The 16177-nt window shown below is 48.4% G+C and overlaps 3 protein-coding genes and 1 long non-coding RNA gene across 10 annotated transcripts in view; 3 read left to right on the top strand and 1 right to left on the bottom strand.

Moving 5' to 3' along the window:
* EDC4 (enhancer of mRNA decapping 4) overlaps positions 1-4517 on the top strand; it is a 16658-nt gene extending 12141 nt beyond the window's left edge. For all 6 annotated transcript variants that reach the window (XM_060185293.1, XM_016185846.2, XM_060185292.1 and 3 more), the window contains 13 exons: positions 65-215; positions 531-964; positions 1047-1151; positions 1242-1394; positions 1481-1517; positions 1646-1823; positions 1933-2088; positions 2182-2297; positions 2396-2561; positions 2648-2834; positions 2932-3151; positions 3565-3728; positions 3981-4517. In XM_060185293.1, the coding sequence (XP_060041276.1) occupies positions 65-215; positions 531-964; positions 1047-1151; positions 1242-1394; positions 1481-1517; positions 1646-1823; positions 1933-2088; positions 2182-2297; positions 2396-2561; positions 2648-2834; positions 2932-3151; positions 3565-3728; positions 3981-4173 (2260 nt within the window). In that variant the 3' untranslated portion in view covers positions 4174-4517. The remainder of the gene's footprint in view (positions 1-64; positions 216-530; positions 965-1046; positions 1152-1241; positions 1395-1480; positions 1518-1645; positions 1824-1932; positions 2089-2181; positions 2298-2395; positions 2562-2647; positions 2835-2931; positions 3152-3564; positions 3729-3980) is intronic.
* Positions 1-16177, bottom strand: part of LOC132536756 (uncharacterized) — a 27051-nt gene extending 10874 nt beyond the window's left edge. Inside the window, exon 1 of the long non-coding RNA XR_009548271.1 lies at positions 16044-16177. This is a non-coding gene — a long non-coding RNA (uncharacterized LOC132536756). The remainder of the gene's footprint in view (positions 1-16043) is intronic.
* Positions 4878-6295, top strand: NRN1L (neuritin 1 like). Of its 2 annotated transcripts, none has more exons than XM_060185297.1 (3): positions 4878-4974; positions 5690-5801; positions 5928-6295. In XM_060185297.1, exons 1-3 carry the CDS (start codon positions 4893-4895, stop codon positions 6211-6213), a joined length of 480 nt encoding a protein of 159 aa, XP_060041280.1. In that variant the 5' UTR covers positions 4878-4892; the 3' UTR covers positions 6214-6295. The 2 variants fall into 2 exon arrangements, with proteins under 2 accessions (XP_060041280.1, XP_007517782.1); XM_007517720.2 differs by having other exon boundaries at positions 5669-5801.
* PSKH1 (protein serine kinase H1) overlaps positions 15724-16177 on the top strand; it is a 42036-nt gene continuing 41582 nt past the window's right edge. The window contains exon 1 of the mRNA XM_007517719.3: positions 15724-15848. The gene's annotated coding sequence lies outside the window, so the exon portion shown is untranslated. The remainder of the gene's footprint in view (positions 15849-16177) is intronic.

Genomic DNA, 16177 nt, shown 5'->3' with positions numbered 1-16177 from the left:
GGGCATGATGGGCTGGTACTAGATGATGCTTTGGATGATGACACCTTAGCCTTCCTGTCACCAGGCCACCTGAGGAGCTGACGTTGAGCCCTAAACTGCAGCTGGATGGCAGTCTGACAGTGAATAGCAACAGCCTACAGGCAAGCCCACGTGGCCTGCTACCCGGCCTGCTCCCAAGCCCAGCCGACAAATTGACTCCTAAGGGGCCTGGACAGGTGTGTGTGTGTGGTACAGAGTAGCAGGTGGATGGATGGTTGGGAAAGTTTGCCAAGTCTCCTCCCACAGCACCCTGCTTACTGGTGCTGCTTCGCCTCAGGTGGTCTCTGCTTCATCGGAGGTCACTCAACTTCTGTGTTCCCTCAAGGCCAGTTTCAAGCCTCTCCTCTCCCCTAGGCTATGGCTAATTTTCACCTGCATCCCTATCCACCAGTGTTCCATCATATCACTTACAAATGCTACTGCCTCATCTCGATATTCCCCCACCCGTTTCCTTCCCTTTACCTAAGCCCTCATTTTTTGGCCCATCTCAGGTACCTTCTACTGCCTCTACACTGTCCCTGGAGCTGCAAGAAGTGGAGCCCCTGGGGCTTCCCCAGGCTTCCCCCAGCCGCACCCGCTCCCCTGATGTTATCTCCTCAGCTTCCACTGCCCTGTCCCAGGATATCCCTGAGATTGCATCGGAGGCCCTATCTCGAGGCTTTGGTTCCTCTGCTCCTGAGGGCCTTGAACCAGACAGTATGGCCTCAGCTGCCTCGGCACTACACCTGCTATCTCCTCGACCCCGGCCAGGGCCTGAGCTTGGTCCCCAGCTTGGCCTGGATGGAAGCTCTGGGGATGGGGACCGACATAAAACCCCCTCCCTTTTGGAGGCAGCCTTGACCCAGGAAGCCACAACCTCTGACAGTCAAGTTTGGCCTACGGCTCCAGACATTACTCGTGAGACCTGCAGCAGTCTGGCAGAGAGGTAAGGAGTTTGGGAATATAATTGCTGACAGGGAGGGTTCAAATAGAGTCATCCACTGCTGAATTGCTCTGGTTCCCTACAGCCCTAGGAATGGCCTCCAGGAAAAGCACAAGAGCTTGGCTTTCCACCGACCACCTTATCACTTGCTACAGCAACATGACAGTCAGGACGCTAGTGCCGAGCAAAGGTAGGCACCACCCTACAATGAATTAGTCCTTTTAGGAGGAAGGGTCACCAAGTGAATAGATGTTTATCCCTTTCCCCCTTCTTGCCACAGTGACCATGATGAAGAGGTGGCCAGTCTTGCTTCTGTCACAGGGGGCTTTGGCACCAAAGTTTCCACTCCAAGGATGCCTACTAAGGACTGGAAGACCAAGGGATCCCCTCGTGCATCACCCAAGCTCAAAAGGAAGGGCAAGAAGGATGATGGGTAGGCAGAGAAATTGGTGCCAGAGAGTGGGGTGGGCCCTGGACTGCTTGCCTGGCATGACCTGAGGTGCTTCTTACCTATGATAGGGATTCAGCTGTGGCGGCCCGGCTCACAGAGCACCAGGTGAGTAGACAAACACCCTTTCTGTTTCTGAGCTCTTCCCTGTGAGGGTGGGGAAGGGCTTAGGGATGTTCTCAGTTTAATGTGTGGAGATGGGAGGGGCAAATAACAAGTAACAGTGCTGCTGGCAGGTGGCAGAGCCCCCAGAAGACTGGCCAGCACTAATTTGGCAACAGCAAAGGGAGCTGGCAGAGCTACGACACAACCAAGAAGAACTGCTTCAGCGTTTGTGTACCCAGCTTGAAGGCCTTCAGAGCACTGTCACAGGCCACGTAGAACGTGCTTTAGAGTCACGGCATGAGCAGGAGCGTATCCTTGTGGTGGCATAGTCTAATATGGGTGGGGGCCACAGTAGCAGCATTCCTGGGCTGGGAAGGAATGGCACTTGGTCCAGGCCTCTTCCTTAGCTATAGTGCAGAGCGGCGGTTGGAGCGGGCATTAGCTGAGGGGCAGCAGCGAGGTGGGCAGCTGCAGGAGCAACTGACACAGCAGCTGTCCCAAGCATTGTCTTCAGCTGTGGCTGGGCGACTGGAGCGCAGCATACGGGATGAGATCAAGAAAACAGTGCCTCCGTGTGAGTTTTGTATCAAGATTTCTGGGTGGGCTCGCCCCCTACCTGTCAAGCTTCTTTTCGTGATTCCACCTCTCCCTTCTAACCATAACCCAGGTGTCTCTCGGAGTCTGGAACCCGTGGCAAGCCAACTGAGTAGCTCAGTGACTACCAAACTCACAGCTGTGGAGGGTAGTGTGAAAGAAAATATCTCCAAATTGCTCAAATCCAAGGTGCTATAAGAACCAAAATGAGGGAGGTTGTGCCTTGTGGGCCTGGTCAGACCAACTTGAGCTCAGGCTTTGAACTCAGCTCCTCCCTTTATGTCTAGAACTTGACAGATGCCATCGCTCGAGCAGCTGCAGACACGTTACAGGGGCCAATGCAGGCCGCCTACCGTGAAGCTTTCCAGAGTGTGGTGCTGCCTGCCTTTGAAAAGAGCTGCCAGGCTATGTTCCAACAGATCAATGACAGCTTCCAACTGGGCACACAGGAATGTGAGTGAGGGCCTATGTCCCAGGGTGGGATGAAATGTCCCATTTCTCCTTACTGCCCCCTCATGGCCACCGTGGTGTCCTCTCAGACTTGCAGCAGCTAGAGAGCCATATGAAGAGCCGGAAGGCACGGGAACAGGAGGCACGTGAGCCTGTGTTAGCCCAGCTGCGGGGCCTGGTCAGCACACTGCAGGGGGCCACTGAGCAGATGGCAGCCACTGTATCCAGCAGCGTTCGGGCAGAAGTGCAGCATCAGTTGCATGTGGCTGTGGGCAGGTATGTGAGCAGGGAGCTGGACAAGGTGGTGGCTTTGGAAAGGGCAGACTGAACTCTCCCGTTACCTCATCCTCATCTCCCTTGCTTCCCTTTGCAGCTTGCAGGAGTCGATTTTAGCACAGGTACAGCGCATTGTTAAGGGAGAGGTGAGTGTCGCACTCAAGGAGCAGCAGGCTGCTGTCACCTCTAGCATCATGCAGGCCATGCGCTCAGCTGCTGGCACGCCTGTTCCTACTGCTCACCTCGACTGCCAGGCCCAGCAAGCCCATATTCTGCAGCTGTTGCAGCAGGGCCACCTCAATCAGGCCTTCCAGCAGGTATGCCAAACATTAGGCCCTTGTGAGGGTTGTGTTTCCTTGCAGGATTCACCCAGCATACATTCCATTCTACCCATCAAGCTTGAGCCAGTCTGGTCCTATGTACTCTTCTTGGATCTTATTGGCCTCTGAGCCATTTCTTCTATTTTTCCCTCTGTCTTGAGTCTTTTTCTTTCTTTCTGTTGATGACATGTTATTTTACAAAATGGATGGGGAGTCCTTTCTACTTCTACTTCTCAGGAAACCTTTTGTAACCTGGAATGACTAACACAGTATTACAGTGTTTTCCCTGGGCCCCTGAACACCATCCCCTGAGCCCTGAGTACCTGACCCTGTGGTCTTCTGCTAGGCCACACAGCCAGACAAGCAGGCAATCATATTTACAGTGACTATAAACAATGTTCTCTCTGCAGGCTCTGACAGCTGCTGATCTGAACCTGGTGCTTTACGTGTGTGAAACTGTGGACCCAGGCCAGGTTTTTGGACAGCCACCATGCCCACTCTCCCAGCCAGTGCTCCTTTCCCTCATTCAGCAGTTGGCTTCTGATCTTGGCACTAGAACTGACCTGAAGCTTAGGTGAGTAGGTGTATTCAGGGGCCAGGACACAGACTTAGATGGAGGTGGTGTGTGTGGGGGGTCAGTTCAAAGTAGAGTTGCCTGCTTGTGTCTGACTCCCTATAATTTTTCCCACTAATCCCAATTATCCCAACCCATCTCAGATTTGGAGGTCTCCCTTGTTAGCAGTCCCTCTGGACCTCAATGCCACCAGAGGGCGCTCCTGTCTTCTGCTGGTACCTATCTTTGCTCTGTCCCTTTCTCTATCCCCAGCTACCTGGAGGAGGCTGTGATGCATCTGGACCATAGTGACCCCATCACTCGGGATCATATGGGCTCCGTCATGGCTCAGGTGCGCCAGAAGCTCTTCCAGTTCCTGCAAGCCGAACCACACAACTCACTTGGCAAAACAGCCCGGCGTCTCAGCCTCATGCTGCATGGCCTTGTGACCCCCAGTCTCCCTTAATTAAGCCTGCTTTGTCTAGAGATAGGGTGGCACTAAAGGCCAGCAGACAATCCTAGCCCAAGTCAGGGTTATTGTCTGCCCTTTACCTGCTCATGCTCCCATCTCTGGGGTATTTGACGATGGGGAGCAGAGGTTGTGATAACCAGCAGGTATAGGTTGGGCCCAGGGTGGGTATTGGGCCTTCTTGGGTTCAACCATGCCTGGAGCACAAACCCTAAGATTGTGACACCACTTGAGTTGAATTTTCCACTTTCCTTTTTACCTCTTTATTTGGATCTTTTTGTTTTTGAAAACCTTGAGAAAATCAATTAAATGCTTTTTGGAATAAAATGACATATATGTGCTTTGGGTGTGTCTTTGTTTTGACTTTGATAACTACCTTCTTTTCCCTGTCCCATTGCTTCTCCCAAAGTGGAGCTGTCTTGGCCAACCCACCTTGCCCTCATCCTCATTTGCAAAGCTACCTTCCCAGATGTCCCCTCTTCAACTCTGGGTAAATAACACAGATGTTAACTCACCATCAACCTATACCCCTGTAACTCTGCTCCTTTTGGGAATTCCTCATCTCCTTTGCTAATCTGGGTAAGGGGTGGGGCTACCTGCTGATTTCAGAGCCCCACCCCCTCATCCCCACCCAATCACAGTCCCTCCTTGTGGAGGCTGGGCCAGAGGGTTGTGCTCCAAAGCTGCTTGCAGTGGCAGTAGGCTCCCAGCTGGGGATGATGCGCTGTTGCTGCTGCCGCTGTTGCCGGCAACCACCCGGTACACTGGGGCTGCTGCTGCTGCTGCTGCTGCCACTCGGTAAGTGAAACCATCCATGGACACATACCCTCCTCTCAAGTGGGGTTCAGAGTGTATGGAAGCTAGAGTGAAGAAGAGGTTCAGTGGGTCCAGGGGAGGGATAAAGTACTAGTGGCTTCAGGATGTATTGTGAAGTGTGAACAGAGCCCTAATTGTAGGAAGATCCCAAAATTCTCCAGCCCCTATTTTGATTTAAAAAAAGAAATGATCTCTGGAAGACACTTCTTCCTAAACTAGCCATGGGATCTCCAAGTTCCTCTGTTAGGTTCTGGCATGAATCCTGACCCCTTCTACCCTGCCCTACCTGCTTTAAAACACTTGTCTTTGGGGATGGGATAAGAGGACAGTACAAAACTTGTTGAGGTTATAGAGCCACTAATGGATAGTGCTGGGGGCCTGTGGCCCCAGACCTTGTTCTCCTTCACTTTGTGCTGAGTCTTTCACTTGAACCATCACCAACCTGGAACACCAGAAGCTCAGAGCAGAGCAGACTCTTGGGATTCAATGCCTCTTAACCCTAGCGCATAACATGGCAGTTTCACCTAAAAACCAACATAGGCAGGTAGTCTTCTTGTTCCCTGGGGTTCCCCATTCATGCTGAGTCATGTCCCCAGAGCACATCTAAGCAAACAAGCCCTTGGGGCCTGGGGTGGGCCAACTCCTCCTATTAACCATTCTCCACCCCCATCACCAGCCCTTGTATCTCCCCTGGCAGCAGCTACAGAGGGCCCAGGTCACTGTGACAACATATACCAGGGCTTTGCTGAATGTCTCATCCGTTTGGGAGACAGTATGGGCCATGGAGGTGAGCTGGAGACTGTCTGCAGGTACGAGCACATGTGAGGGCAGCAGCCCAAACAAACCCCTGCCATCCTAAAAGACTAAACCTCTTCCTTCCCATTCCAAAACTTGTTCACTCCATCTCCTTTTCCTAACTCCCATTCCCTTAACAGGTCTTGGAATGATTTCCACACCTGTGCCTCACGAGTCCTGTCAGGCTGCCCGGAGGAGGCAGCTGCTGTGTGGGAGTCACTACAGCAAGAAGCTCGCCGGGCCCCACACCCTGATAACTTGCACACTCTGTGTGGTGCCTCAGTGCGTGTTCGGGAGCATGGCGCAGGTCCTGAGACCAACCAGGAGACCCTGCGGGGAGCAGCACCTACAGCCACCCCAGTTCCTACACCCTCTTTGCTGGCAGCCGCTTTGGCACTTGCCTGTCTCCTGGGGCCTCTGGCCTAACAATTTCTGCTCTGACTCTGGCAGCTGCCATCGGGGCTCTGCAGAGTATTCTCAGCTTTCATTAAAGGTATTTATATTTGTACTAAGCTCCTTCCTTTCTTCTGGCTACAGCCTGCTTCCTTGGGGGTGGAGGCCTTCTGAGTTGATCTCCTAAGATGGGGTGGGTGGGGCCAAAGGCCATCACAGGGGACTCAGTCTTTCTTCTTACAAACACTCATTCCCAGGGGGTGCATAGAGCTTTCCATTGCGTGCAGGTGCCAAGAGCTTTAGTTGTCATCCTGGATCTGCTGGAATGCACATCCTTTCTTTGTCCTACCAGACTAAAAACCTCCTGGACCGACTTCACTTCATATCCTGACTCCCAGATTGTAGAGTAACCACCCCCCCAAAAAAAATCAGTCCACTCTTTCTCATCAGCATATTCCTTACCTCCAGATGATCCACTTCCCTCCTTGCTTTATTCTACTTATTTCTGTATCCAGGTACCCCATAATCTCACCTCCTTGCTGTGCTGAACAGTGAATTTAGCCTTCAAGAAACAGCTCAGACTAAGTGTTCCATCCTCTCTCTCTCTCTCTGGAGTCCTAATTTTGAGAGGAACCTATTTCAAAAGATGGAAGGTTCCAGTTGGAGGCTATATTCAGGTCCCTAAGGTGACCTGGAGCTATAGAAACTGAGATCATAATGAGGGTTCCTCTGGTTTCTGGTTTCCACAAACATTCTTTGAGAAGAGGTAGTAAGCAGCATGGAGGTAAAATTATTCTAGAAGGCTTTCTGGAAGCGGGGTGAAAGTGTGGGGTATGGGGTGTATAAGGAGCCATTGATCATCCTCATGGAAAGAAAACAAGAATAAGAAGTAGAGCATCACTCTAGCACATATGATGCCACAGGTTGAACTTGGGACCTTATGCTTTGAAGTTCAAGGCTGTAGCTACTGTGCCACCTCCTGGGTCATTCACCTAGGCTTTTTATCCCTGGATTTCCTTAATCTAATCATTATTCATCTTTTCAAATCACCTGAGAAAGAAAATTCATGGAAAAAACAAAAATCAAAACAAAACTCCCAGGTCCCCCCATAGTGATAACTAAAATTTTCAAAAAGGTCAGCTATTTGTTTATTTGCCACCAGGGTTATTGCTGGGGCTTGGTGCCAACACTATAAATCTATTCCCCGTGGTTATTTTTTCCTTCCTCCTTTCTATCTTTTATTATTATTTTTTTATATTTATCTATTTTCCTTTTTGTTGTTGTCGTTGTAGTTGTTGTTATTGATGTCGTCATTGTTAGATAGGACAAAGAGAAATGGGAAGACGGGGGGGGGGGGGGGGAGAGAAAGAGAGACACCTGCAGACCTGCTTCACCGCCTGTCAAGCGACTCCCCTAGAGGTGCGGAGCCGGGGACTCGAACCGGCTTCCTTACACCCATCCTTGTGCTTTGTGCCATGTGCGCTTAACCCGCTGCGCTACCGCCCGACTCCCTCTTTCTATTTTCCCTTCCTTCCTTCCTTCTTTCTTTTTCTTTCTATTTTATTGGATAAGACAATTTCTGTCATCTCTGTCCAATAATAAATTGATTTAAAAGATTTTTAGGAAGCCGGGCGGTGTCACAGCGGGTTAAGTGCACATGGCACCAAGCCCAAGGACCGGGGTAAGGATCGGAGTTCAGGCCCCCAGCTCCCCACCTGCAGGGGGGTCACTTCAGGGAGGTGAAGCAGGTCTGCAGGTATCTATCTTTCTCTCCCCCTCTCTGCCTCACTCTCCCTCAATTTCTCTCTGTCCTAACCAATAACAACAGCAATAACAACAACGATGATAAACAAGGGCAACAAAAGGGAAAAAAAAAAAAGTTTCTTTTAAAAAAAGATTAAAAAAAGGGAGTCGGGCTGTAGCGCAGCGGGTTAAGCGCAGGTGGCGCAAAGCACAAGGACCGGCATAAGGATCCCGGTTCGAACCCCGGCTCCCCACCTGCAGGGGAGTGGCTTCACAGGCGGTGAAGCAGGTCTGCAGGTGTCTATCTTTCTCTCCTCCTCTCTGCCTTCCCCTCCTCTCTCCATTTCTCTCTGTCCTATCCAACAACGACAACAACAATAATAACTACAACAATAAAACAACAAGGGCAACAAAAGGGAATAAATAAAGAAAATAAATATTAAAAAAAAATTAAAAAATAAAATAAAATAAAATGTTTAAAAAAAAAAAAAAGATTAAAAAAAATTTTTTTAAAGAGATAAAACACCTGCAGACCTGGTTTGCCACTCAAAATATCTATTGAATTCATTTTTGAAGTGTTAACCCTCCCCCAGACACACAGATACAGGTGGGGAACGGGCCTTGAACCCCAGGTCCTTGCACATGATAACATGTGCTTACCCTGGTGCAATACCACCTGACCTCATTTTTTTGGGTTTTTATTTATCTTTTATCCATGTTCAGAATACATTTTCTCATAGTGAGTTCCTATTTGTTGGCCAGCATCACCTCCAGGAAATATTCCCTCTGACATCACATCACACTGTCTCCATACAATTAACGCATGCTTGTTATTATCTAGGTGCAGATCAGAATTCCCCACCATGGATTCCTTAGGGTCTTCTTTGTGTCTCTAATGCCCAGTCTGGGGTTGGAAGTAAAGAGTCTACTTGTGGGAACATGTGGAATAAAAGTATCTCTTGAAAGTGTTATAGATACCAAGAGCTTGGACTAAGTGTGGAAAATGTGTCATTTAACCTGGATATATTATCAGGAGGGATGGTATTGGGGCTCCAGATACCAACCTTTTGACTTGATTGGAAGCCTGCTTCCAGAAACAAGGCTTGACTGCTCTGACCAGTCATCAGGGGATTACCATCCTCCTGCTGTGACCTACTTTCCCCTGGTTTTACTCCATAAGTCCCTGGAATTGAGTGGCATGGTGTCTGTAGGGGGATGGGGACAGAATCTCCTCTCTTGCCAGGGGCTTAAGAGCTTTATGTATTTTATCCCAGAGCTGGAGAAGAGTAGTCGGCTGATAGCCAAACTGGGCCCTGGATTCAGTTGTCCAGGCCAGAGCATCATGGTGATGGTGTTTCTCACATTAGGAGTTATGCAGACATGGAACAGGTTCATTGTTTGGTGGCAAGGCTGGGGTCTAGGTGTCCTAAGCAGTTCACTGTATAGTAACATACTTTCTTTTTCTTCTTTTTTTTGCCTCCAGGGTTATTGCTGGGGCTTGCTGCCTATACTAGGAATCCACTGCTCATGGAGGTTATTTTTACCATTTTTGTTGCCCTTGTTGTTATTACTGTTGTTGTCATTGCTGTTGTTGTTGTTGTTGGATGAGAGAGAAGACAGAGGGGGGAAAAATAGACACCTGTTGACCTGCTTCACTGCTTGTGAAGTGACCCCCTGCAGGTGGGGAGCCAGGGTCTCAAACCATGATTTTTGAGCCAGTCCCAGTCCTTGTGCTTCATGCCATTTGTGCTTAACTGCTGCACTACAGCCAGGCCCCGTATAACATCTTTTTTTTCTTTTTCTTTCTTCCTCTTTCTTTCTTTCTTCCTTTCTTTCTTCTTCTTTCTTTCTTTCTTCCTTTCTTTTCTTCCTTACTTTTCTCTTTTGTTGCCCTTATTGTTTTTCATTGTTGTTATTATTGTTGTTGTTATTGATCTTGTCAGATAGGACAGAGAGAAATTGAGAGAGGGGGAGAGAAAGATAGACACCTGCAGACCTGCTTCACCACCTGTTAAGCGACCCCTCTGCAGGTGGGGAGCTGGGGGCTTGAACCGAGATCCTTATGCCAGTCCTTGTGCTTTGTGCCATGTGCACTTAACCCGCTGTGCTACCACCTGACTCCCGATATCTTCTTAACCCAAGGAACTCATGTTCTTCATCAGAGCCCAGACTAGTACCTGTCCATAGCAAGGGTACAACAAATATCTATTGAATTAATTTTTTGTCTGTCTGTAAAATGCAAATTTTGTAAACCCAATCAGCCCCATTACACCTCGTAACTCTGTAGGGTCAGGATTATGACACACATCATACAGGTGGGAAAAATAAAGATAAGAAATATGCCATGCCTAAGGTCACATGGCTGTGGAAATGTCAGTAGCGATGTGATCACAGGGGGCCACCAGGAGGTGGTGCACACATTACAGTGTGCAAGGACCTGGGTTCAAGCCCCTGGTCCCCACCTGCAGGGAGAAAGCTTCAGGTGTCTCTTTGTCTTTTTTTAAAAAAATATTTGTTTGTGGTCTGGGAGGTGGTGCAGTGATAAAGCTTTGGACTCTCAAGCATGAGGTCCTGAGTTCGATTCCCAGCAGCACATGTGCCAGAGTGATGTCTGGTTCTTTCTTTCTCCTCCTATCTTTCTCATTAATAAATAAATAAAATCTTTTTTAAAAAAAATTGTTTATTCATTTTCCATTTTTGTTGCCCTTGTTTTATTGTTGTACTTATTGTTGTTGTTATTTATGTCTTTGTTGTTGGATAGGACAGAGAGAAATGGAGAGAGGAGGGGGATAGGATAGGACAGAGAAATGGAGAGAGGAGGGGGATACACAGAATTGGAGAGAAAGATAGAAACCTGCAAACCTGCTTCACCGCCTGTGAAGCAATTTCCCTGAAGGTGGGGAGCCGGGGGCTTGAACCAGGATCCTTATGCTGGTCCTTGTGTTTTGCGCCACCTGCGTCTAACCACTGTGCTACCGCCCGACTCCCTTTTTTTTTTTTTTTTTGTCTAAAGGGTTGTTGTTAAGGCTCAGTGCCTGTACTAAAAATCCATAGCTCATGATAGCCAGGCCACTTTTTCCCTTTTATTTTTTCCTTCCATACTGTTTAGTAAGATAGAAAGAAATTAAGAGGGGAGGGGGATCACAGAGGGAGAGAAATATAAACATCTGTAGACCTGCTTCCCCACTTGGGAAGCGTTCCCTTGCAGGTGGGGAGTGGGGGCTCGAACCCAGGTCTTTGTGTGGGTCCTTGAACATAGTACTATGAGAGCTTAACTAGGTTCACCACTACCTGTTCCCCCTCTCCTTCTCTGTTTCTCCCTCCCCTCTCTATCCAATAGAGATTTCTATCTCTATCCAATAGATAAAGATAATTTTTAAAAAGTTATATAATCAGGGAGCCAGGCGGTGGTGTAGCGGATTAAGTTCATATGGCTCAAAGTGCAAGAACCCGTGTAAGGATCCTGGTTCAAGCCCTGGCTCCCCACCTGCAGGGGGTTTGCTTCACAGGTTGTGAAGCAGGTCTGCAGGTGTCTATCTTCTTCTCCCCCTCTCTGTCTTCCCCTCCTCTCTCCATTTCTCTCTGTCCTACCCAACAATGACAACATCAATAACAGTAATAACTATAACAAATACAAGGACAACAGAAAGGAATAAATAAATAAGTAAATATTAAAAAATAAATAACCTCCAGGAGCAGTGGATTCATGGTGCAGTCACCGAACCCCAGCAATAACCCTGGAGGGAAAAAAAAATGTCATGGGGGTCAGGTGGTAGTGCATTTAAGCACATATATTACAGTGCACAAGGACCTGAATTCAAGCCCCCTCTCCCCACCTACAGGGGTAATGCTTAATGAGGTAGGGGAGATAGCATAATGATTATGCAAAGAGACTCATATGCTTGATGCTCTAAAGTCCCAGGTTCAATCCCCTACCTTGCCATGAATCAGAGCTCTGGTATAAAAAAGAAGAAGAAACAGAGAGAGAGAAAGGAAGAAACAAACAAACAAATGGGTGGGTGTATAGCATAATGGTTAAGCAAAGAGACTCTCATGCCTGAGATTCTAAAGTACCAGGTTGAGTCCCCCACACTGCCATAAACCAGAGCTGAGCAGTGCTCTGGCCAAAAAAAAAGTAAAGAAAGAAGAGATAAGTAGATAGGAAAAAATAAGACAGTGGTCTGGGAGATAGTGTAGTGGATAAAGCACTGGACTCTAAAGCATGAGGTCCTGAGTTCAATCCCCAGCAGCACATCCAGAGTGATATCTGGATCTTTCTCTTCTTTAACCTTTCTCATTAATAAATAAAATCTTAAAAAATTATCAGAGGCCAATGTATACCTATTTAAATAAAATAAAACATTAAAAAAAACTTTCTGGGAGCCAAGCAGTAGCGCAGTGGATTAAGCGCATATGGCGCAAAGCGCAAGGACCAGTGTAAGAATCCTGGTTCGAGCCCCCGGCTCCCCACCTGAAGGGGGAGTCACCTCACAAGCGGTGAAGCATGTCTGCAGGTGTCTATCTTTCTCTCCCCCTCTCTGTCTTCCCCTCCTCTCTCCATTTCTCTCTGTCCTATCCAACAATGACATCAACAACAATAATAGCTACAAAATAAATAAAATAAAGATAATAATAAATAAAAACATTAAAAACAAAACAAAACTTTCTTGCCTGAAGTCTGATGTTTCAGGTTCAATCCCCAGCACCATCATCAGCCAGAGCTGAGCAGTGCTCTAGTGTTTCTCTCTGTGTCCTTCTCTCTGCATCTCTCATTAATATGAAATAAATCAAATATAAACAATAAAGGTTTTCTTTTTTTTTGCCTTTAGGAATTCTAACATGGGTCCTTATGCTTAACCTGGTGCACCATCACCCAGCCCCAATAAAGATTTTCTTTAAGTGTTATTTAATTTTTATTATTTATTATATTTATTTATTTTCTTTTAACATTTTTTCTAAATATTTACTGGATAGAGACAGCCAGAAATTGGGAGGGAAGGGGGAGAAAGAGAGAGATACCTGCAGCCCTGCTTCACCACTCATGAAGCTTTCTCCCTGCAGATGGGGATCAGGGGCTTGAACCTGGGTCCTTGTACACTGTAACATATGCACTCAACCAGGTGCACCACCACCAGTCCCCCTTTATTTTTTTTTTCTACCAAAGCACTGCTCAACTCTGGCTTATAATGGTGCAGGTGATTGAACCTGGGACTTTTTAGCCTCAGGTATGAGAGTCTGTTTTCAAAACCATTATGCTGTCTACTCCAGGTTTTTCTTTAACAAAAAAAAATGTACTGGCGTACTGCCAGGAATCCATTATTCAAAAGAAAAAAAAGGAGAGGGAGGGAGGAAGGGAAGGAGAGAGAGAGAAAGTCCTTACAAGTAGTACTTTAAAAGAAAAATCTGATAGAGATGACCAGTAACAGTGGAGAGAGGGATTTATTCGAGGTCTAGGACCATCATGTTTGTATGGGAATCTCAGGACTCCCCGACTAGGGCCCCAGCTGATGGGATGGCTTGATAGTGACTACAAAATCATTGTTAAAGTATGCCAGTCTCTTGCCCTATTCAGTTTTTGCAGTCCTTACTTTGATAATGTTAGCTTTGGAGTGAGTGAGGGAAGTATAATAGAAGTAGGTGAGGAGGGTATCTAAGTCTAAGTAGACACTATTTCATTATGAACTTTATGGTGTCTTTTTTGTTTGGCTCTATATGTTAACTTTTTTCAGCCACCAGGTTCCAGATGCTACCATGATACCTACCGGACTTCCCTGGGCAGACGACCCCACCAATGTATCCTGGAGCCCTGCTTCCCCAGAACCCCACCCCATCAGGGAGAGAGAGAGACAGGCTGGGAGTATGGATCAACCTGCCAATGACCGTGTTCAGCAGGGAAGCAATTACAGAAGCCAGACCTTCCACCTTCTGTACCCCATAATGACTCTGGGTCTACACTCCCAGAGGGATAAAGAATAGGAAAGCTATCGGGAGATGATGGAATATGGAGTTCTGGTGGTGGGAATTGTGTGGAGTTGTACCCCTCTTATCCTATGGTTTTTGTCAATGTTTCCTTTTTATATATAAAAATTAAAAAATAAAATAATCTGCTTCAGTTACCCAAGAGGTGGTGCAGAGTGCAGAGAATAGGGTACTGGACTCTCAGGCATGAGTCCTCAAGTTAGATGCCCAATATCTGGGGTGATGCTCTGGTTCTATCTCCCTTGCTCTTAAATACATTTTTTAAGAGTTGATTTTTAAAAAATCTGCTTGATTTGTAGTCCCAGGATACACTTAAATTCAGTAGCAGCAAAAAGAAAGAAAGAAAGAAAACAAAACAAAAACAGGGTGGAGTGTAGATACCATAATGGTTATGCAAAGAGACTTTCATGCCTGAGGCTCCAAAGTTCCAGGTTCAATCCCCCGCACCACCATAAGCCAGAGCTGCGCAATGCTCTGGTCAAACAAACAAACAAACACAAATTCAGTAGCAGCAATAAAAAAAGTTACTCCACGACAACTTTATCAACTGTTAAGTAACTTCGCTGTGATGGAGGTCAATTTTAACACATCTGAGCACCTACATTACTTTAATTGCAGTTAAAAATAGGTTTGTGGGTGTCCGGCAGTAGCGCTCCAGGTTAAGCGCAGGTAGCGCAAAGCGAAAGGGCCAGTGTAAGGATCCGGGTTCGAGCCTCTGGCTGGAGCCCCCAGCTCCCCAACTTCCAACACAAAGGCTCTAGAAGAAACAGAACCTAGAGCTCTTGCCATTACTTTCAGCCCCCCCCCCTTTTTAATTGATTTCCCCCCTTTTGTTGCCCTTGTTTTGTTGTTGTAGTTATTATTATTGTTGTTATCGATGTCGTCGTTGTTGGATAGGACAGAGAGAAATGGAGAGGGAAGGGGAAGACAGAAAGGGGGAGAGAGAGACATCTTCAGGGAGTTGGGCGGTGGTAGCTCAGCAGGTTAAGCTCAGGTGGCACGAAGCACAAGGACCTGCGGAAGGATCTCGGTTCCAGCCCCCAGCTCCTCACCTGCAGGGGAGTTGCTTCACAGGCGGTGAAGCAGGTCTGCAGGTGTCTTTTTTCTCGCCCTTTGTTGTCTTTTCTCTCCCTCTCTGTCTTCCCCTCCTCTCTCCATTTCTCTCTGTCCTATCAAACAACAACGACGACAACAATAATAACTACAACAATAAAAAACAAGGGCAACAAAAGGGATTAATAAATAAAATATTAAAAAAGAAAGACACCTCAGACCTGCTTCATCGCCTGTGAAGGTGGGGAGCCGTGTGGCTCGAACCGGGATTCTTATTCTGGCTTCGCGCCATGTGCGCTTAACACGCTGCGCCACCTCCCGACCCCTTTTTCTTTATTTTCCCTTTTGTTGCCCTTGTGATTATTGATGTCGTTGTTGTTGGATAGGACAGAGAGAAATGGAGAGAGGAGGGGAAGACCAAGAGGAAGAGACACTTTCAGACCTGCTTCACCACTTGTGAAGCGACTCCCCTACAGGTGGGGAGCCGGGGGATCGAACCAGGGATCCTTACATCGGTCTTGTTTACGCCGCGTGCGCTTAACCTGCTGTGCCACTGCCCGACTCCCTGGCCCCCTTTTTTCTAACACGGGTTACTCCCAGCCCAAGGCCTAGGTGTTTTGAAAGGTATAGATACCCGCAAACCCGCAGAGGGGGATCTTGTCCCAGCCTAGAAGCAATGATTGACTTGCAACCCGGCCAACAGCGGGGACCAGCCCTCGGGAGAGCCCGCCCCGCCGCGCCCCGGCGGCAACCCGGGTTTGTTTTGGCGTCTAGCGCGCGCTGTGATGACGCCACGACGCTGACGCATGAGGATGGCGGCGGCGGCGGCGGCCGCGGCCCGGAGAGGGTCAGCACAGCCTCCGAGACGCCGAAGAGCCCGCCGCCCGCGCGAGGTGAGGCGGCCCGGCCCAGGGCGATGGCCCGATGGGCGGGAGGGGCTGACGAGCTGCGGCCACGGGCGCACCGGGCCTGTCCCTGCCCATCTCAGAGCACTCGGCTCGTGGCTGGTGCGACAGGGCCTATGGGACTAGGGGTCAGACTGGGCGATGGCCGCTCGGGTCCCCCGCACCCGAGGAGGCGTGACTGACCTTGTACCTTCCCTGGGCAGTCCGCCTCCGGGCCGTGTGCCCCCGCCTGCTATTCAGTCAGCCGTCATCGGTCAGGGTGCATTAACCCGTTTGTCCTCACTGTCTTCTTGTGACCACACATCCCACCCAACCCC

The sequence above is a fragment of the Erinaceus europaeus genome, chromosome 2 (genome assembly GCF_950295315.1).
Source record: "Erinaceus europaeus chromosome 2, mEriEur2.1, whole genome shotgun sequence".
In the NCBI taxonomy this organism is placed as follows: domain Eukaryota; kingdom Metazoa; phylum Chordata; class Mammalia; order Eulipotyphla; family Erinaceidae; genus Erinaceus; species Erinaceus europaeus.
This window is presented reverse-complemented; position numbering and strand designations above follow the sequence as displayed.

Excerpts from the sequence above, each read along its gene's own strand:
- NRN1L (XM_007517720.2), top strand. The coding sequence starts at position 4,893 with ATGATGCGCTGTTGCTGCTGCCGCTGTTGCCGGCAACCACCCGGTACA. Across the intron at positions 4,975-5,668 it reads GCTGCTGCTGCTGCCACTCG|CCCTTGTATCTCCCCTGGCA; the intron begins GTAAGTGAAACC and ends CCCCATCACCAG. Across the intron at positions 5,802-5,927 it reads GAGCTGGAGACTGTCTGCAG|GTCTTGGAATGATTTCCACA; the intron begins GTACGAGCACAT and ends TTCCCTTAACAG.